Below are 22,528 nucleotides of genomic sequence, written 5' to 3' on the forward strand. Positions count from 1 at the left end.
CATATATGAGGACAGTAATGACTTTTCTTCTTGAGTTGATGATATAGTGACTGATCTTACTGTAGCTCCTGTTTTGCATCCATGGTTTAGATGGACCTATTTTGCATCCATGGTATAGATTATATTAGGACATAATTATTTTTCTCTTGAAATAAGCTGATATTGTATGCTTGCTGATATTTTATTTAATAAAATTAGTCTGTACTTTTCTTTTTGAGAAATCCTATCAAGATTAGGTATAGTTGTCATAATACTTCATAAAAGAAACAAATAAAAACACAAGAAATCCCCCAAAATAGTTAATAAGTATAATATCAAACATGAATGTATTATAAACATGTATAAAACAAATAAATGAGTCTGAATTTGGTTCTCTGGAAAGACACAACAAAAATAAAGACGTAATTAATTGGATAAAATACTATTTAAGCTGATCAAGAAAAAAAGAACGAGTAAAACTACACAATAAAATCTAATGAGGAAACTACATAGAAATAGAAAAAAGTAAGATTCATAGGAGACAACTTTGCTTAAAAGTATGCAAAATTTGAAAACAGAAATGGATGATTCTTTTAAAAGATACAATTTACCAACATTAGTTCAAAAAACAACAACAACAAAAAAGGAAATCTCAAGAATCAGATAACTCAGTATTACACCAGGTCCAGCAAGCTTAACAGAAGGACTGTAACTAAACTTTGCAGGGTGTGTGATCATCATTAATCACAGAGATATGGTTGGTGGAGTATTAGATTCTCATTTATATTTTTAAACTAGATTTCCTCCTCCTTAATAGTTTGTTTTCCTTTGAATCTCATGTCAAAAAATAATTATAATGCCCATTACCCCTCCTTGCTATCATCGACAGATGATAGGTCTCTTCTAATAACTTTTCTTCTTTCTAACCTCCTATCCTATTGCCATCTACATAGTGGAAAGTCACACTTGGAAGAGTTTATTTCCTACCTGCCTGACATTCACTTCAACAGTACTCCTGTCAAACTTCACATTGACTTTATATCCAGTAAGAGGTTTAAGGCATCTCCCATCTTGCAATCACTCTGACCAAACTTAAACTTTAACTCTCCCAACTGAGCCTCATTGTCAAGATGAAGTTTCTATCAACAGGTATAGCCCATGAATCCCACCTCTGTAGCCTTAACTCCTACTACCGCTTCGCTTATACCCTTCTCTTTAGTTCCACAAAACATACATTTATTTTCTTCAGTGCTCTGTAAATTGACATGTGCGTTTTCCTCTGTCTGTTAATGTTCTGTGGTATTTATATGTAAATACATCTTGGATCTGAAATCTCTGCCCCTGTAACTTCTCTTGAAAAGTTTTTTCCTTCCTCCTATGTTGGTTTTCAGTCTGAAGTTTTTGCTCCTGTAGATTTGTATATGTACTTCCAAAATAAGAGAATAGAATCTGTGAACATTGAACTGTAAATATAGCTTTTCTAGTGCAATATTGGTGGAACACAAAGGAAAACAAAAGCAATAATTTCTCTGTCTGATATCTACCAGAAAAAGCAATATAAATATCTGTAACCTTCATCTTAGAAACAAGCTAGAAATGCAGAATTACAAATAGACTCCTCGTAGCACATATTGACATATTTAATAGAAAATAATAAGATAATACAATCATCTGTAAGCCAGGAACATTATCTCATTACTACTAATTACTATTGTCATATCAAAAAGTTGTCTTTTTTATTTTTTTAATTATACCATTTCCAAACTTAAAGTATCTTAAGTCTATTTTCCCAAAGCTCTTCTTTATTCATATTTTATGTTATTCTTACCACAAATGTTATAGATGAAGTTTTATTCATGGTATTAATAATTTAAAATTGTAATTTCATAGTCTGAACCTCAGACTTGAAATTATTTATGACTTCCTGTAAGGTAACACTCTTTATTACAAAAAAAAAAAGTGTTTTATATTCACACATAGATAAGTAAAAATTCTCCAATTTATTTTACACATTTGTTCTTCTAGGATGTAGGGAAAAATGGAAAGCAGATTTTGAATTCAGAAGCCTTGTATTTATCTGTCATCGTTAATTAATTTTATAATCTTGATTCAGTGAGCTAAATTTTTCCCTTTTAAAATTCTCTTTTGTAAAATAAGAATCAAATTAGATTGTTTTAAGGACCTTTTTCGATTATAAGAGTGTTACCAAAACACCAAGTTTTCAGTCTAGGTTGTGCTGCTCACCACACAGAAAGCCAATCACTGACAGAGCAATTATTGCCAAGGAAGAAGGCTTTAATTGGGTGCTGCAGCTGAGGCGATGGGAGATCAGTCTGAAATCCATTTTACTGATCAACTAAAATTATGGGTATAAATAGCAGGGAAAAAATGTAACAATGTGTAAAAAAATAGGAACTAGGGAGGGGCAAGAAAGCAGTCACGATGGATGAGGGGTCTAGCATCTCATTGTCTGGATATGGTGATCTGGTGTGTTTCATTTCTTTAATACTTTTTTGAGAGGCTGTAAGTGGTTTCCTGAGGAAGGAACTCACATAAAACATGTAAGTTTCAAGCTTTAAGACCAGAGGATGAATTTCTATGTTTATCAAAAAAAGTGATCTATGGGACTATTTGTTTGGTTTCAGTCCCCCCTTTCTAATTATCAATTCCTCAATCATGGGGAGTTTGGTTGTCAATCTTTCTGGCTGCTTAATGCTGAGGAGGGGCATCATGGGCAGCGTTATACTATAGGTGATTTCATGGTCACCCAGAAATCAAAGGCTAATCTAATAGTGTCATTTTCTTCTGAAGCACAGTATTTCTTTCCTCAGCCCCCAACTTCCAACAAAGGCAAGTCAGCAGGACAAATCTACTTTCAAAATAAGCTTCAGGCCCATATGCTTAGCCTGATTAACCACCCAAAGTGCAACAAGAATCATTTTTTATATAGGTCCTACATTGGCTTGGCTGGAACCTTTCACAAGGCCATTTCAGTCAAAGCCCTGAGAAAATAACCACTTCCTCCAATTGTGTCCCCATTGTACAAGAAAACATGTTGTTATTAAATGTATGCAAACAAACACATCACCATCAATTAAGAATATTATTCTGGAGAAATTAGGCAGAGAAAAAATATGCCTCAAATTCTGTTTACAAAAGTATTCTCTACTTAATAAACTCAAAGTATAACTTTATAGGTTATAAATAGCTCTAAAAAGTTATCCAGACTCTGAAGAACAAAACAAAAAAATCAGCAATATTTCAAAGATAAAAGCCACAAAAATTATTTCAGTCCTTCATTAGTTTAGTCCATGCAATCAGTTCTTGCCCTGCTTAATATTGGGTTAACAATCTTTATGAACACATTAGCCTTTAAATTAGTACCCTGGAATTTTCCTCTCTAACCCAAAGGCACAATCTCTAAAGTTATCAGTAACCTGCATTCAAAAGTTCTTTTCACAAACTCCACCAAAGAAGCAAGCCCTGGACTGTAGCTGATTATAAGTCACTTTTTGAGAAAGATCAAAGCAAAATAATAATTGTAGATGACAAAAGCCTTAAGACAGCCATAAAGACACAGTAGATAAAGAAATTTGGTTATTTCTGTGGCATACAACAATTTAACATAATAATCATAATTATTACTGACAATACATATTGACATATCAGAATTTTAGGAATCTCATAAAATCCTCAATTAATAACCCATCCCTGTAAATATTAAACAAAGGAAGCTTAACATCACCTCAGATTTGACAATGTCACCTTCATAATTCTAATATAACAACTAAGCCTAATAAGCCTTATATGTCTCTCTTGAACTTCAGGGAAACTAATACCCCAAAAGGTTAGTATGAGGTCAAAAAGACTGAATTTAGAACTTGAAATTTTGCTATTGGAAATTCTGTCAAATATGAAAGGTTTAAGACACTTGACAACATAAAATATGATCACAGGTCACTATAAAATATTCATTTATTTAGCCAAAATAATAAAACAAAAACATTTACCTTTTGATAGAAAGGTGACTGTTTCTTAAGCAATAAGACCTAAAACTTAAGACAGCATGAGGCCAACTAATTCTGTCTCTCACCTCTCCATTTTTTTTCCCTACAGTTTCCTCAGGAAGTGAACAAAAATACCTCACATGAAATTTTTGTTCAAATGAGAAAACCAAATTTTATCTTTGTATGGTGTATTATTAATGTTAAATCTAATTTTAATAAAATCTTATATACAAATCTATCTAATTTTAATCAGTTTGACTATAAGATTTTCACAAACTTCTTATAGCCTTTTATGATTACCCATTAAAGAGTAGATCAACGCTCCAAGAAAACCCTGTTATTCTGACACATAGGCCCAGACACTGGCCTTGCATGATTGTGCTTTTGATATTAATGTTTAATTTACAGAAACTCTGAACTAAGTTTATCCCTCAAAATTGCCCCTTACCATCTCACACACCCACAGCTTCCACAATAGTTCCTGGGTCTACAGGGATTGAATAGTTTTAATTTCTGGCCCTGTGTCTCGTGAAAGCAGTTCATTTTGATTGTCACCTTCTCCTGTGTCTGAAGATGAGACTTTGACTGCTATCAGTGCTCAAACTTTAACAGAAGTCAGTGCTTTCTTCAGACCCAAGATTCAAAGACCTGTAAGTTAACAGCACAAGGATTAGTTAATAGGATATTTATACTACAGAAAGCCTATTATTCTAATATGTCACAAATTAAAACACAGTGGTTTGGAGTTTAACAGATACTACTTACAGCACTTCTAACCACTGTGTTAAAGTAGTTAGGTTACTCATTCCATATTTCTAATTGTTAGCATTTCAGTGACAGAACTGTGACCAAAAGCATCAAAGTTTTGATATGTCCTTTGCCAAACTTTTCAAAGTAAGGCAACTAATGTTGTTTTTTTCCATTACTGAAAAATGGCAAATGCAAATATCAGTTTTGGAAATTCAGAATAAAGATAAGAAATCTCATTTCACTTAAATACTACACAACAAAGCAAGGACAAAGTGAAAACCACACAATAATTTCTCTTTAGCTATTTAAAAGACCATCATTACACATTTCTAAGATTTACTTCTGGATACAGTACTTACAACTAATTAAGTAACTTTCACCACTGAAGTCTTCAAGCCAGTGCAACACTAGTACATATTTTGTTTTCAAGTACCACATGAATGCCCATCAGAGATAAATGGATTTGGATCAAAAATTACAACAAAGTATCATACTTTTTAAAGTAATTACTGCTTAGTTCAGTTGAATGTCACTTAATGTTAATAATGATAAACAAAACTAAAGTAGTTTGAGAGAAATCCCAATCAATTAAAGATTTCCTTAAAGAAAAGCCCAATCTTTCCTGAACATTAAAACTTTGAACCCATATCACAGTTTTTCTTCATTCAAGGAAAGGATCTGAACTAACTCAAATTATTGATTGCATTGAATTACCTTGGAAATAAACATCATTTAAACACTTCTCTTCTCATCTACTTTTCCAAATGACAAAATATGTAATGTACTATTTTTGTTTAGAACTTATAAAAATAAGTCTTTTATGTGATTTTTGCCAGGAACCTTAAAGTTATCATAGCTAGCAATATAATCAGAGGTAAGAAAAAACAGTCAGATTTAAATGGCTGCTGTCCTTCATCAATGTTTTGAAGCTTGACAAAGGTAGTTTAGGAAATTTCAATAAGTACAGCAAATGATAAATTGCTGGGGATACGTAGAAAACAAAATGACCATTCATAGAACCAAATAAAAGCTTTCCATTAGAAACTAAAAAGCATTAATAGTTTTATATATATGTATATGTATACAAATATATATATATGTATATGTATACATATGTGTATATGTATAAATATAAATATGTGTATATGTGTATCTTTTTGTATGTGTAAGTAGAACAAACAGCAAATAAATGAAAATTAGAAGCAAAAACAGGCCGGGTGCAGTGGCTCACTCCTGTAATCCCAACACCTGGGGAGGCGGAGGAGAGGGGATCACGAGATCGGGAGATTGAGACCATCATGGCCAACATGGTGAAACCCCACCTCTACTAAAATACAAAAAATTAGCCAGGTGTGGTGGCAGCACCTGTAGTCCCAGCTGAGGACTGAGGCTGAGGCAGGGGAATCACTTGAATGCAGGAGGCAGCGTTTGCAGTTAGCTGAGATCGTGCCACTGCACTTCAGCCTGGCAACAGAGCAAGATTCTGTCTCATCAAAAAAAAAGAAAAAAAAGAAGCAAAAATAAACAAACAGTATTCCAATCCTTAATTTTTCTTCTACTTAATTTACCTCGGGTTACAGTGTTATCCAGAGCCAAAAAAAATTCACCTGATGAGTATTTTATTCCTGATTCAGTTTTCTGACATTTACTGTCTTTAAGTCCAGCAATACCATTATATATTTTCTGTAATTAAGAAATTCACTTCAGGAGTGTGATGCAGAATAGCAAATATACTATGAAATTTGGCTCCACGTTACATTCAGCTTTGGACTTAACTATATTTTAAAAATTGCCAAACTGCTAATGTATTTCTTTACAATAATTTATATTTTACCTTCATTAAGATATGAGCTTTAACTATGAACAATGTTAATTAGCCAAAGTATTCCAATTTTTATCAAGTTTCAAAGGATATTTTATTATCTAAACTTTTACAACTTTGTATTTTCTTTGTATGGGCATGAAGGGAGACACACTGAGAAACAAGAAAAATGGCATATGACTTACACAGACCGTCCATGATATGCCTGGACTTTCTGTTTTGTCCTAGATTTTCTTTCTTTTCTATTTTTAATAACCAGTTATTTTAATTTAGGACAAACATTCATCAGACAAAAGCTTTTGTTATAAATTTTTTTTTTCATTATCACCTTCCTTACCAAAAATGTATTTTCATATCTATAACTTTTTTCACATCTCTTTTTCTTTTACTTACTGGTTTTCTTCTACCTTGTTTCATAAGTAACCATTTCAAGCCCATAATTTGAATTAACATTTGGATAACTTCTGAACTAGACAAAATGATTTGTTCTCAATAAAAACACATCTTCTTCAGAATTCTTATCCTTAGTAGCCTTAAATTTTAGAGAACAAAGTTTTAGTGAACACCCGAGAAGCAAGAATTTCTGGGCTATCAGATATTAGCATTTTACAGATGAGATCCATTCCACAGTTTTTAGAAATATGTTTACCCATAACTTTTTCTTAACTGGAAATGACCCAGACACCCAATGAGCATCAAAAACAATTTAATTTTTTTTTTTATTTTTATTTTTATTTTTTAATTATGCTTTAAGTTCTGGGGTACATGTGCATAACATGTAGGTTTGTTACATATGTATACTTGTGCCATGTTGGTGTGCTGCACCCATCAACTCGTCAGCACCCATCAAGACTTGGAATCAACCCAAATGTCCATCTGTGACAGACTGGATTAAGAAAATGTGGCACATATGACACCATGGAATACTATGCAGCCATCAAAAAGGATGAGTTTGCGTCCTTTGTAGGGACATGGATGCAGCTGGAAACCATCATTCTTAGCAAACTATCACAAGAACAGAAAACCAAACACTGCATGTTCTCACTCATAGGTGGGAACTGAACAATGAGATCACTTGGACTCGGGAAGGGGAACATCACACACCGGGGCCTATCATGGGGAGGGGGTAGGGGGGAGGGATTGCATTGGGAGTTATACCTGATATAAATTTAAAATTTTTAAATTACACAAAAAGTTTACCTACAACATTTATTCAATTTACAAGTACTTGATTCTTTCATTTTAATAGTTTATCTAGATTCATCTGAAAACTGAAATATTTAGACACCATCATTTAAAGTTAGCTGTTTCCTTGTTCACTATGCTTTTTTTAATAGCTGCTGTATGTCAGGTCCTCAACTAAATCTTAAAATTAAATATATAGGTATTTTTGCCAGTAACTCACAAGAATCAGCTAAGAACATGCAATTAGTCTCATTTGTCAAAGAAGGTACACAAACCAAGATCATTTTATTTTGGCTGGGTTTATAGTTTTATAACCTTCTATGCCAAACCATGACACCTCAATTATATATAGCAGAGCCATATATAAAACCCAGACAAAAATGTATGCTGACAATTCTAAAGACATTTCTTTTTTTATTTTATCAAAAATTTTAAAGCCAGCTTGTTTATTGTGGTTTACTTAAGTCATTTGAACTTGAAAAATACTTTGGGCTTACTTATTTTATGTGTACTCTTTTATTTATAAACCAATTTCATAGACAAAAAAAAATGACCCATAATATATGAACATAAACACATTAAGACACATATAAACACACATAAAAATCCAATCCATTTTACCTCAGAACTCTAGCCATGATATAGCAATACAAACTCACTGGTTTACATAGCCACACTTTCTTTACCCCAATAGGTAATCCAGTGAAGGCTGTGAATCAAAATTTTGGGTAGAACAGTTTTCATGGCAGTTTGATTTCTAAACCTCCCCGACTCCAAAGAACACTGGGACCAATCAGCACCACAAGAGACACAGAAGAACATCACATACTGACCAGGCCCAACTGTGGTTAGAGCAGTGGTGCAAAAGCCCGGATACATGGAACTCTGTCACTCTTTCCCATTCAATAGCAAACTCCAGATTCCAAAGAATACTGGAGTCAAACCATGTTTAAAGAGAGTTAGTTTACTGAATTCTACTTTCCTCTGACTATGTCAAACACACACAATCACCAACACAATCCAACTGCTGAAACAACAAACGAGCCCTAAGAGTGTCCAAACTGAAACAGTTGGGGTGCTTCTTCTTTCTATTGGTTGGGCTTGATCAACTCACAAATGAACATTTCTTAGGAATTTCTCAAATTGAGAGGGGCCAATCCCACTGTCTGGTACCCACAAAAGATACACACTTGCCTACACATACACACACACCACAATTACAAACAAGCCCCCAAGAGCGTTCATACTGAAATCCCCAAAAAGTGTCCATACGAACACAGGGTGCTTCCCACTTCTCAGTCATTTGGGCTTGTTCAACCTACAAATAAAAAATTCTTTAAAAAATTCTCAAACTGAGAGGAGGGGATCCTGCTGTCCAGGACCACAAAGGAACTAACACTCACCTATCTGGATGCCGACGTCAAATTTCAAATGCTGTTCTGACTAGACAATCAGGAATGTAGTTAGGGGTAGCTGCTGTTAGGCCAGAAAGAAACTGAAACACCACCAGTGAAAATCAGGTGGGCAACTGCTTAGGAGGCCTTCTGAGACACTCGGCTCAAGGCTGCCAAGACACAAGCAATGTGTTCCTATCAGGTAACCAAAATCTGTCACAGGAACACTAGGGGTTCAGTTTAGATTATGCTGCTGGTAATACAAAAAGCCAATCACTGAAACAATAATTGTTGTCAAAGAAGAAGATTTTAATCCAGTGCTGTAGCTGAGGAAATGGGTAACAATCTCAAATTCAACTCACTGACTGACTAAAATTAGTGTTTACATAGCAGGAAAGAAATGTTAATGTGTAAGAAAACAGGAGCTAGGGAGGGGCAAGGAAACCATCATAACGATTGAAGGGTATGACGATTGAGGGGTGTGACATTGGATGTGGTGATCTGGTGAGTTTCCGTTCTTTGATACTTTTTTTTGGGAGGCCTGAAGGTTGTTTCCTGAGAAAGGAGCTCAGATAAAACAAATGTAAGTTTCAAGCTTTAAGATCAGAAGGGTCAATTTCTATGTTTATCAAAAAACAAACAAACAAAAAACTATTTATGGGACTATTGGATAGGTTTCAAGAGTATATAAGAAATATATTATCTCTTTTGTTCTACTTTGACCTTTATTACCAGATGAAATATAACAAAGCTTTATGATGTTCGTTTTTAGAAATGGAGATTTATCTACATCATTCTGGCTATATTACAAAAATAAAATTTGTCTCGTATATATGCTCAATGTTATGCGTTTAGTACTAGCTATAAAATGTGAATACAAAATGCTTGCATAAAGTATTTTTTATTTATATAGTGACTGCCCTATTTTAGTAAGTGCTTAAATGATGCTGTTGAATTACTACTATTTATTACAGCATAAATGCTATTATTTTATTGTTAATACTATTGGTATTCAATTTTAGGAAAGCTAACCCTGACACTGTGCTGACATCAGGGATAAAAAGGAGATAGCATTTTAAAAGGCAATAACCCGCAAGAAGCCTGGTGCTTATTTAAACACATTGTAGGGATGTGCCAGGATGTTGCAGATGAAAAATGCAAGACCTTGAGATATGATCTCCTCCACATAACTAAGATTCACGCCCAATAATGGAGAAAAACATAAATAGCAATTCTAGCTTTTGAATTATTGTGGAAAAGAACAGAGGAAGCAAAGGAGTAAGGACAGATCAAGGAGATGGTCCTGTTGGGCTAAAATTTGTCTCTGTGTTCTGTCTGGGTCTAGAGTCCTCTTTGTTTCAGCATTTTAAAGTTTTCTTCTCTGTGACAAATATCCAAGTGCCTCATACGAGTTTAAGGTCCTTATTGTAGTATTGTCACACTTTAGCCCTCTAAAATGGGAAGATAATGAAAGGGAAAGGAATAAAGAAATAAAAAAGTGTGATAAGTGTAGTTTATGCTTTCAGAAGCCTTAAGACACTGATATTCTTGTAAAACCTCTATAAAGTATTCTTGACCAGTAAACTGAAGATCTAAAGCATATCAGAAGCAGAAAGGGGCCTAGCTTTTGAAAGAAAGCTTCGAATCTGCGTACAGATATGTTCCAGATCAAAAAAAAAAAAAAAAAGTTAAAACATTGAGGAAGTCTCTTGGATCCAGGGTTATTGAAGACGTTAGGTGAGTTTATACAGTTTTATCCTGAGGTAATTAAAAAAAAAAAGCGAGTCTACATATTGTGCTTTTCATGAGATTCTGAAGCAGTGGCCTTCAAATTCTAGTTTCTATAAGTAGAACCTTGGAAATTTGTAAAAATTGTAGATTCTTGTATCCTACCCTAAAGATTATGAGACAACATGCTCAAATTCTAACACCAACATACCCCATGCTGGGGAAGGGTAAAGGAGTATCGTGCCTTTGTAGGAATTTAGCCAAGTGAAAGGATTCAATTAAAATATCTACAGTATTATAAAGGATGTAACTAAGGAAAATGCAAGATTGTTTACACTATTCATAAAGTAGAATAAGTAACCTTAAGCCTTATTTTGAGTAATTTATTAATAATAAATTATAAAAGTATGTTTCATATATATGTATACATGTACTTATATATAAATATATAAACTTATTTAATCTTTATCATGACCTTAGATGTTATTATTATTTACATTTATTATGTGGAAATAATGAAACTGAAAGAAGTGATCTGCTCTAGATCACTGAGGGCAGCACCAAAATTCTAACTCAGGAATATCTGGTTACAAATTCTGTGTTGAACATCACTCACCTACTGTTATTACCAATAGTGTTGTAGGACTTGTTATGCATAGAGAATGTACTATCACAGAAAAGAAAGAGAAGAGATTCATAAAATGTTTTAAAAACTTGATCAACAACAGACGCTAAAATAAGCCAAGATCTTCAAGGGTAATATCAGGGAAAATGTTTTACATCTTGGGGCTGCTTGATGTTAGGTCTACCTCAAAATGACAATTCCTTTGTTCTCACAACATGGGAAGTGGGAATCTTTGCAGTATACTATACATTTTGTAACTTCCCATTGTTTTGTGTTCACATTAATACTTATAATTATATAAGCAACATTTCATCATCTGTTTGAATCCATTTAAGGAATATCTGATTAATTTTATTGGCAAATTTTGATACTAAATAGATAAAATCAGAGGCAGAAATGAATACAGATATTTTAACTAATTACAAAAGTTTAAAATATTTCAATTTAAAGTGAGATTACTTTAGAACTTGAGAACAATATCATGATAAATGTAGGTATGAGGTGTTTTTTTTATTTTTTTTTATTCAGAGTTTCTCCTGGTCGCCCAGGTTGAAGTGCAATGGCATGATCTCGGGTCACTGCAACCTCCACCTCCTGGGTTCAAGCAATTCTCCCTTCCCGCCTCAGCCTCCTGAGTAGCTGGGATTACAGGCCACCACACCCCGCTAATTTTTGTGTTTTTTAATAGAGATGGGGTTTCACCATGCTGGTCTTGAACTTCTGACCTCGTTATGCGTCCGCTTTGGCCTCCCAAAGTGCTGAGATTACAGGCATGAGCCACCGCGCCCAACCATGAAATTTTTTAAAGTCACGGTAGCTTTTATGCTTACTGTTCTATTGTTATCTATCTACTGATGATACGCTCAAAAACAACTTGAATTTAGGTATATTATAAAGTGACAAGCTATAAAACGAAATTTTAGTGCCCATGTTCTGAATTTCGTTTTTCTTTTTTTCTTTTTTTTCTTGAGACGGAGTCTCGCTCTGTTACCCAGGCTGGAGTGCAGTGGTGCGATCTCGGTTCACTGCAAGCTCCGCCTCCCGGGTTCACGCCATTCTCCTGCCTCAGCCTCCTGGGTAGCTGGGACCACAGGTGCCCGCCTCCACGCCCGGCTAATTTTTTTTTTTTTTTTTTTTTTCTATTTTTAGTAGAGACGGGGTTTCATCGTGTTAGCCAGGATGCTCTCGATCTCCTGACCTTGTGATCCACCTGATTCCCAAAGGGCTGGGATTACAGGCGTGAGCCACAGCGCCTGGGCTGAATTTCTTGGCCGGTGGCTCAAGCCTGTAATCCCAGCACTTTGGGAGGCCGAGACGGGCGGATCACGAGGTCAGGAGATCGAGACCATCCTGGCTAATATGGTGAAACCCCGTCTCTACTAAAAATACAAAAAACTAGCCGGCGAGGTGGCGGGCGCCTGTAGTCCAGCTACTCGGGAGGCTGAGACAGGAGAATGGCGTGAACCCGGGAGGCGGAGCTTGCAGTGAGCTGAGAGCCGGCCACTGCACTCCAGCCTGGGCGGCAGAGCAAGACTCCGTCTCAAAAAAAAAAAAAAAAAAAAGGTTTTGAAGAGTAGAATGGTTAGTTAATAAACTCAAATATTTTTGGTGACCATGTCTTTTAATTGAAGCATGTCATAAAGAGTTTGGGACTACTTTAAGATGTTTCTAGGCTAGGCGCGGTGCTCAGGGCTGTTATCCCAGCAGTTTGGGAGGCTGAGGTAGGTGGATCACCTGAGGTCAGGAGGTTGAGGCAGGAGAATCACTTGAACCCGGGAAGTGGGGGTTGCAATGAGCAGAGATCATGCCATTGCACTCTAGCCTGGCCTGCGGAGCAACTCTCTATCTCAAATAAATAAATAAATAAATAAATAAATAATCTCATCCCCAAATAGAAATTGTAACAAATGTGTTTTGAACTAAATCATGACTTTGTTAAAATAAATTGAAAGCATACATCTTAGGCAGCGGTGGTATGTTTGTATAAAATGTATGTATGCGTGTGTGTATATATGTATGTGTGTATATTTGTGTATATATATATATGTGTGTGTGTGTGTATGTACACATATGTTTTTTCAAAATAGAGGGCTAACCTTATACATTTTCAGATTTCATTGATATATTTCAGCCAATGTTTCCACCTTAGAAACTTTGACTAACATGCTTCTTCAGCTTTTGTTTTATAAAAATTTCAAAGTTCAGAGATATCAAAAAAGTTGACTATGTCAATGCTAAGTTTTTTTCCTTGTAATGATAAGGTATCTTGTCCTTTCAGAAAATCTCCTGTTAATATAAGGGCTTTATTAAATTTGATTCCTAGCTTTTTTCCTATTTTGCTTTTTAGAGAAGATTTTAAAACATATTTAGTTTTGTTTGCAACTATTTTACGTAGGATTCCTTATGATCCTGACTCCTAAGATACGCTTACAGTAAGCCATTGATGTCAGCAACAGAACGGATAAAACACAGCCCGTAATTTTGTGTGTGTGTTATTTTAATCAATACTCCCTCTGCTGGTTTAACAGGAAAAAAACCCCAAGGACAGCTCTTATTACCAGATGTTTATAGAATGATTTTGCTATTAGAGAAGCATTAAAAACGAAGTCAAAAGTCAAGGCAAGTTAATTTATTAGCTTTATTTATATAGCTATTCCATTTTAATTCACACTATTAATCTAAGTAGGAAAAACAGATACTGGAGGCAATTACTTTTACTGAGATGATTTCATAGCACCATTATACTTTGGTGGTAATTTTACTTTTGTATCCTTTCATTTTGACTTTATTATTTTTCATAAAATTTGGAAATTTTTTTCTCCAGTAAACCCAACAAGTAAATAAACAATGCAGTCTAACATTAAATGTGATGCAGATTCGTAACCATGTTGTTTGCCTCTCTTTCTCTGCAGGCACTCCATCTGCACTGTGTACATTGAAGTGCTTCCACCAAATAATCAAAGCCCTCCTCGCTTCCCACAGCTGATGTATAGCCTTGAAATTAGTGAAGCCATGAGGGTTGGTGCTGTTTTATTAAATCTACAGGTATGTTCCTTGGGGTGTGTGTGTGTGTGTGTGGTGTGTGTGTGTGTGCACGTGTAAATTCTCAAGTGACAAGCTTGGCATTTAATGAGTTTATATTTGTGTATGGAGGGAAAAACCTCACATGCTTGCCTCCACTCTAGTGAATGAAAATTCCATCTGGAAAGGAAAGCAACGGTAATATGGATGGAGGGTTTCCACAGCTTATCTAGTCTATTGATCACCACAATTGAAGAACTAACATTTGGCTGGTAAGGATTAGCTGCAATCATTACAGGAGAGAATGAAGAGATTGGAAACACATACTTGAATATTTTGTACTTTGGATCCAAAGAGACTGCAGCTGACTATTATTTTCTGTCTTGTATGCCTTTTCGCCAGCTGGATTTATTTTTGCTGCAGTCTTGTATAGAGGAATTAACTTTGTACTCAAAGGCTGATGGTAGGCATTTTAATTCTGAGACAAGCCCCACTTCATTTCATGGCCATAGGCAAATCTTGTAATTGCTGTTTTTTATTCATTTACGAGAAGGGGATAGTTTTAGCTGATATTTTTATTTGTAGCTAGAGATTCATGAGCATATATATTACTTGCAAGATGATAGCTTGGTGTTCACTGTTTATATATTTCTGACCAAAGTATCTTTGGCCAGGAAAAGCTCTATCTTTGAATATGCAGCTTCAAGTTGGGCTAAATATGGTGTTGATGTATTTTCACTTTGCTATGCCAATCATAAGAATCATAAGATGATGCATTGTTTTATACATGAATGTTCAGAGAACAGAGTTTATCTTCTGGTGTTACGTGGGAATTGCAGAAGTTGCTGATACGAGAATTCATGAAGCTGGCCTTGAAGCCTAGGGGAGATTTTAACATGACTGACCCAGGAAAATTCCAGCATCAATCTTTATCATCAGCTGACATGACATAAGGCACAGCTACATCTTGCTCAAATCCCATTCGAATATTAACACCCTCTCACTTAAATCTGGGTGATATAAAAGTGAAGATTTCATAGAATGTTTGTATTGAAAATGATGCAAAAATAACAGAACACATCAATCTTATTTTTGAGATGTGGAAAGCTAACCTAATAGAAAGTAATTGATGCTTAAAATCAGTTGATTGAGTTTTCATCACTTCTAAAACAGGGTGATTTCTGTTATATCCTACTGATTACTAATAGCTACTGAAATTTTCTTGGCATTAACAAATACTTCTTTGGGTCTCTACTCTAATATTTATTCTGTTGCTTTTCTCCAGGTGCTTAGAGAGAGTTTGCTTTAATTGATCATTTAATATTGAAACAAAATTATATGAAGGTAGATATATTAGTAATATGGAAATTTGGAGGATTTTAGTGAAATAATTAAAAGAAAGAGAATAAAACCTACAGTCTCTTTCGGAGAAAAAAAAGTCAACTTATTGTAATGATAAAGATTAGAAAAAAACAAATATTAAGACATGTTCATTTAATGGAATAATAAGATCTTTGTCTTTACATTCATGGGATTTCATTTATTGAAGCAAGAAAAAAATAAGAGAAAGAAAAGGAAAATAAAATAAATCTTACATGTGTAAGATTCAGGTCAATAAATTATACATTTTATATTTAAATATTTCTCAAGTATGTGCCTTTATGTAATTTAACTTCCTATGAAGTAAGACATAATTTTACTTGTAAAGTGGCTCAGGTTTCATTTTAATAAAATCCAGGAAGATCTAGGAAACATATTATAGTTCAATAATTCTTCCTGTGAGTTAAAGATGAAAAGAAGTTGGCCTTTTTCACATTTCAAATTTCTCTGGTACAAAGGCTGAAAAAACACTTGAAATGACATTTCTATTCACTCTTTGTGCTTCTGGTAGAAGGAAAAGAAAGGATGCCAACTGTAGTGGCAGTCTCTATTAGAAAGAACAAGGGTGATACCATGAGGGTACTTTTCACAGGCCACTAACCACCCACTTTTGTTCATGATCAACTGAGACTGCATTTAAGCTAGTGACCTAAAAGTTGAAAAGCTTACATCAAATTACTCTTCAAAAGTCTTCTAATAAGAAGATGCAGTAGAGGTACCCTGGCTGCCGCCGTCCTCATCCTTTTCACACTTTAGCACTACCTACTGCTGACTCACTGCTCAATTTGGAAGACAGAATTTGTGGGGAAATATAGTTTTGAAGATAGCAGCAAATTGGCTTCAAACTAATCTGTTTTGATGGAGATCTAAGTGGTCTCTTTTCAGACAACAATTCTTGTTTCCCCCACTCCCACTTCTGCTTTTAAGAATAGGCCTTTTATGGTATCTAAAAGTTGTTCGAGAAGCAGTGATTTTCCTCAGTGCATGAATGCTGTTTTGCCTGATGGCGTTCACTTGAGGAAAATATTACTAGAGCTTTCTCAAACCTGTTATGCTGATCAAGGTTAGTTATAGGTAGATGTTTTTCCTCCAGAGTTCTGACCGGCCAGTGAAACTTGTCACAGTCAAATGCTGGAGCCAGACCACGGCGAAATCATGAGAGCCAGTCGTGTGTATCTCTTCCTGACTCTGTGTTCAGTTATGTCTTGTTACCAGCTAAACATTGCTATGGTGGGCATACTTATGCCACAGAAATCATCAAATACAGCAAATCAGTGTCTTTCACTTCAAAGTTTTTTTGTTAAGCATTCATCAGCACACCACCCAATACAGAGCGAATTCCCTCAAGTATTTACATCACCAGAGTATGTTCACTCAAGCAGCTTCCTCCCTCTTTGTCTCTCTGAATTTTTTAATCTATTTTTATCATACTAAAGAGAGGCAAGGGTACTAAATAAAACTATGTTTTATACTCAAATATTCAAGTATTTATCTTCTTCACAAAAGCATTATTTCCTTCCAAATTACCTTTCATGTAACTCACATTCCAATTGTCCCACCCCACCACCATTTGCATATTTCTCCTTTTTTAGACATAAAGTTTCCATATGTCATCTCTGCCATCTCATCCCATAAAATAGTAACACAGTTGACCCTTGAACAACCCAAGTTTGAAATGCACAGATCTACTTATATGCAGCTTTTTAAAGAAATATAATATAAATCCTGCCTCTTTGGAGAGCCAACCTTTTGTATACAGAGGGTTCCATAAGACCCACTGTGGGACTTCAGTATGTGTGGATTTTTTATGTACTCAGACGTCCTGGAACCAGTCCCCCGTTTACCTCCAGGGAGATGTAATTAACGCTTAGTGTGGCACTTAATATGGGGTCAGGCACTGTTTATTTACTTTAAATTCTTTGCTTATGGTATCATTAAGGATAGTTAGCTCATATTATGGACACATACACAAACTCAAAATCTCAGTGATTTAAAACAAATAATATATATTTCTTACTCACACTGTATGTCCATCATGGATCATCTCCAGCTCTGCTTTTCATCATTTGTACTTCCCTTCAGAATAATGGAGCGGCTTCTATCTAGGGAAATGTTTTTCTAATAACAAAGTATAAATTTTAAAAATGGGTTCGTTCATAGAGTTTGATAAATCAGTGTTCAACAAGTTATCTTAATTCAAATTATTACTTGTTTTTACCATAATATGTATTGATCGTTTGAGTTTATTTCTAATTTTTTACTTACAAACCAAGATATGTTACTGAACATCAGCTGTGTTAACTTTCTTTTAAGAGGCTGTATTTCTTTGACAAATGTATAATGCATCATTTGACTTGGTCATTAACCTGACCCAAACAAACAGGTGGATCTTACTATTGTTATCATCAGGAAAATGAAAGGAATGAGACTCAGAAACAGAAAAGTTTATGAACAACATTAGTTTTTCTCGTTTTGATTAAAAACTCAGGACCCTATCCACTACATCACATTCTTTTAGATTAGGCTGTAGAGAACTATTATGTTTATTTTACCTGTTTTGGGAAGGATGTAAATGTTTTGTATTACGTTAGTTCTGTATTTTCCAAAGGTTAATTTTGTGATGTTATATTGGGGTAAATGTACTAATGTTTAAAAATATATACATTTGTTTTAAGGCTCTTATGAAGAAACACTTTAGAGAAATATGAATTGACTATTTTCCTCACTTGGAGATTATAGAATAGAATACAGATAAAAACCTGAACAAAGCACAGTTGAGCAAAAGTTATTAATTTCTCAGATTTTATCTCAAAAAGTTTCTGATTCTGAGTACAATACTCCAAAAAATCCAAGTAAGAGAGGTCTCAAATAGTACTAGATAACATTATTTTATAAATAGATGAGGTTGAAATTTTTGCTAGTCAAGTGTTATTATAGAAAAAGTCTGGCTAAGATTGAAAGAAGAAAATCCAAGAGAAATTCACCTAAAAAGGGGAGATCACCATTCAATACTCTAATCGAATAGCTGCTTAGATTTGAGTCAGTACAACTAAAACAGGGGAGAGAACATTGGAGAGAAATGTGGTGGTGGACTGGGCAGTTGACAAGAAAGCATGAGCTGTCCCCTTGAAGATCTTGCCCAGTATTGTAGGTGAGATGGATCCTGCCTGGATCCATAAATCTCAGAGTTTGTGCTTCTAATTATAAATTATAAAATAAAGAACACTGCAACATGTGAAGAAGAGAGGTATGCATATCAAGATGTAAGACAAGAGGCTACCACCTGGACATTAACTAAAAGACAACATTAGAATTCCATAAGGTGCCACTAGTTCTCAGGATTGTTGCTTGATATTGAGACTCTTAACAGTGGAATTTACTGGGAGTCATTCCTCTAGCACGGTAATCCTAGAGCAACCTCAATACAGATAATTCCTTTAACAAATACATTTTTTCTTTCTTCATCCTCTCTATCCCAGCAACAGAGGGAAAATAAAAGGAAAAAAGACAAGAACATGTGTGAGATGATCACATCCACCCACCTTGTTCCCAGTCCTTAGGAACAAAATTCGTTTCAAAATAATGAAGAAAATAATTAAAAAATAATGAGTAAGGCATCATATTAATTAAAATGAGACAGTTTTGCAAAATAACAATTATAGATATAAATTGAGACATCATTGATGAAACCAGCTATACAACAGAAATGGAGATGATCAATACAAAAGCTTGAAAGCATCTTAGACTGTTTCATTTTATTCTTAAGGAGTTGATATTCCGTATTCAAACTGAGTATAATATAATGCGGGCTTGGACTTTTGTATTTACAGCAAAAGCAAGAGAAAGGAAAAGATTTGGAAACTTTATGATGGTACTATAAGAGTTAACAATTAGATATCAAACAAAATATTCAGCTGGCCCTGCCTCACTCCATTTCTAGACTCCAATTGGATATTTTCCTACATTATGCATTCAGCAAAGTTATAAAGTATACTATTCTCAAGGCCTTGATATTTGTTCCGACATGGCTTATTTACCGTAAAATTCTTAGTTCCTTTAGCACTTCTACAAATAGTCAAAATATGCAGTTATCAGCAGTGAGTGTGTGTCTGATTGAAAAGAAAAATCACTTACGAACTAGTGTTGAATCAAATGATCCATTCACCTACTACTGGTGAGGTCATCCCAAGAGAAATTCAACCACAATTTGCCAAATGGATAAAAATGTATATATGGAGAATGGAATAAAAGTATGACATTCTTTGCACTTAATATGTTCCTTTAGGAGTGAAGGATTGCGAATTAGGAGAAGATAAAAACTGGCAATTTTCCTTTGATTTAAAATGTTTTTCTTATTGCTCTCTCTCTCTTTTTTTTTTTTTTTTTGGCTACTACTTTCTTATTTATGTTAACCTATTGACTTACATCTGAAAATGAGTGGTAGTGAAAACAATTTACTTGAAATATGTCCGTATTGATTTTAAAATAACAAAGAACACGTATAGTGAAACACAGATTGACCAAGTACAGTTCCTGGGTAAAATGGCTTGTATTTTGAGAGACAAGTAAGATAGAGTACTTTTTGCATTTTAAAAGGTGTGTAAGAAACATGTAAACAAACAAAAATATGGAACCAAACGACAAAAATTGAAGAATAATATGCAGAATCCATGTGTGAACCACAAAGCCTACAATTTTTACATTTGACCTTTCACTTTTTTTGTGAAAGGTCGGATGTACTGATTCTTTCAGTATGACATTGATAATCATTCAAAAATAAACAGAAAGTGTCCATTATATTTATGTAAAGTATAAAACCAACTTTATAATGGAAAATATATTTTAAAAAACGTTTATACTCCTATAATGCAGCATTAGTTTATTATATTAAATTGGATTAAGGGATCATTTAACCATGTCAAAGATGTATCTCACATTAGCTAGCTAAAAATACAAGCAGGATCATGTGTCAAGAATATATTCAATAAATATTTGCTAAAATAATGGGGACTATCTTATCCTTTGTATTTAAAGTACATTAGGAGGCAGAATTTTAAGTGGTTGGTTAATAGGAGGGAGGTTGGTTGTGTGTAGGGTAGGGAAGAGGATATTAAATGAGATAGCAGGTAAATTGCAAAGAGTTTGAAATGTAGAAAAAAGTGTTTGAGAGGCCGAGGGGGTTGGATCACCTGAGGTCAGGAGTTCCATACCCATCTAGCCAATATGGTGAATCCCTGTCTCTACTAAAAATACAAAAATTAGCTGGGCATATTGGTGCATGCTTGTAATCCCAGATACTTGGGAGGCTGAGGCAGGAGAATCAGTTGCACCTGGGAGGCAGAGGTTACAATGAGCTGAGATCACGCAATTGCACACTAGCCTGGGCCACAGAGCCAGACTCCATCTCAAAAAATATATAATAATAATAATAATAATAGTAATAATAATAATAATAAATGGTAGTTATTTTTATTCCAATTTTTGAAAAAGAACCTGTTTTCCTGTTAACTCATAAACTCATAAAACATTTTAGGGTGAACAAGAAGGTACTGGGCATTTGCAATAATGGATTTAAAAAGTGAAATGTAAAGGAATACAGGGGAATGGAGATATTCCAAGAAATATCATCCACTTTATGATTTTACTAGCTCTTCTATTGAGAAAGAAAGGTCACTTGCAATTTAAAGAACAAACTGACACTTTGGATGCTCAAGATACAGATGGCTAAGCGATCAATATTAATAATAAAAGCATCAGTACCTAATTTTAATTGATACTACCATAAGCCAGGAACTATACTAAGCACTTGAAAGCTTCTTCATTTTTAATATTCTCAACAAGTAGAAGTAACTTTTCCTATGTCATATAGAATCCTGTTGCAGATGTCATATTCAAATGCAAGCTGTTCTACCCTATACTCTCTGTACTATTGTTCTATGCTGTCTTCTCTAGGGACCGAAATTTCCTTATTCCCTTCAGCTTTGCTTAGACTTGCCAACAATCCCTTCAATAGCAAAGTACATCTACCTACAAGGTGAATCATTATTTTTCTTTCAAACATCCACTTGGTAAGCCTTGATTTAATTTTTTGTGGTTCTTCATGATTCTTTACAAAAGTGAAATAAAATTATTATACAGAAAGTGTCCACTGACACTGAGAACATACAAATTTTGCTACTTCTTTAAAACTTCTGGTTCCACCTACCAGTGAAGTGACTCGCTCTAGTGCTTTGATTCTCTTTCCTTTTCCTGGCTTTTCCTTGCTGGAAACTGCAATAACAGGTATAACCACTTAGAGATAAATAGCAGAAGAAAATAGAAAATGGTGAGAAACAGACCGAGAAGGTGAATGTTGCCACCTCCAGTTACCTGAAGGAAAACAATACAAAACAAAACAAAACAAACACATACACATTTGACTAATGCACGAGTTGGGTGTAAGTCTAAAAAGGTGTTTTGTCAGCTTGCAGAATGTTTTTTCTTTTAATCTTTATCCATTCTTCTCATTTTTTAAATAGTTTCAAGAAGCTGTGGAATTTAATGTCTGTGCCTCAAGGAATTATTATTTTTAGCCCTGAAGAAAAATTTCTGCTGCCTTGATCTCACTACAGAATTGATCTTATTCCAAAACAGTTTG

At 34.5% G+C, this 22,528-nt stretch overlaps 1 protein-coding gene across 16 annotated transcripts in view; it reads left to right on the forward strand.

Moving 5' to 3' along the window:
• PCDH15 (protocadherin related 15) overlaps window positions 1-22,528 on the forward strand; it is a 1,849,154-nt gene that overhangs the window by 1,503,728 nt on the left and 322,898 nt on the right. For 15 of the 16 annotated variants that reach the window (XM_033215155.1, XM_033215225.1, XM_033215195.1 and 12 more), the window contains one exon: window positions 14,403-14,535. The exons of the other annotated variant lie outside the window; for it this stretch is intronic. In XM_033215155.1, the coding sequence (XP_033071046.1) occupies window positions 14,403-14,535 (133 nt within the window). The remainder of the gene's footprint in view (window positions 1-14,402; window positions 14,536-22,528) is intronic. 16 annotated transcript variants of the gene reach the window in all.

The sequence above is a fragment of the Trachypithecus francoisi genome, unplaced genomic scaffold (genome assembly GCF_009764315.1).
Source record: "Trachypithecus francoisi isolate TF-2019V2 unplaced genomic scaffold, Tfra_2.0 Contig00586, whole genome shotgun sequence".
NCBI classification, from domain to species: Eukaryota; Metazoa; Chordata; class Mammalia; order Primates; family Cercopithecidae; genus Trachypithecus; species Trachypithecus francoisi.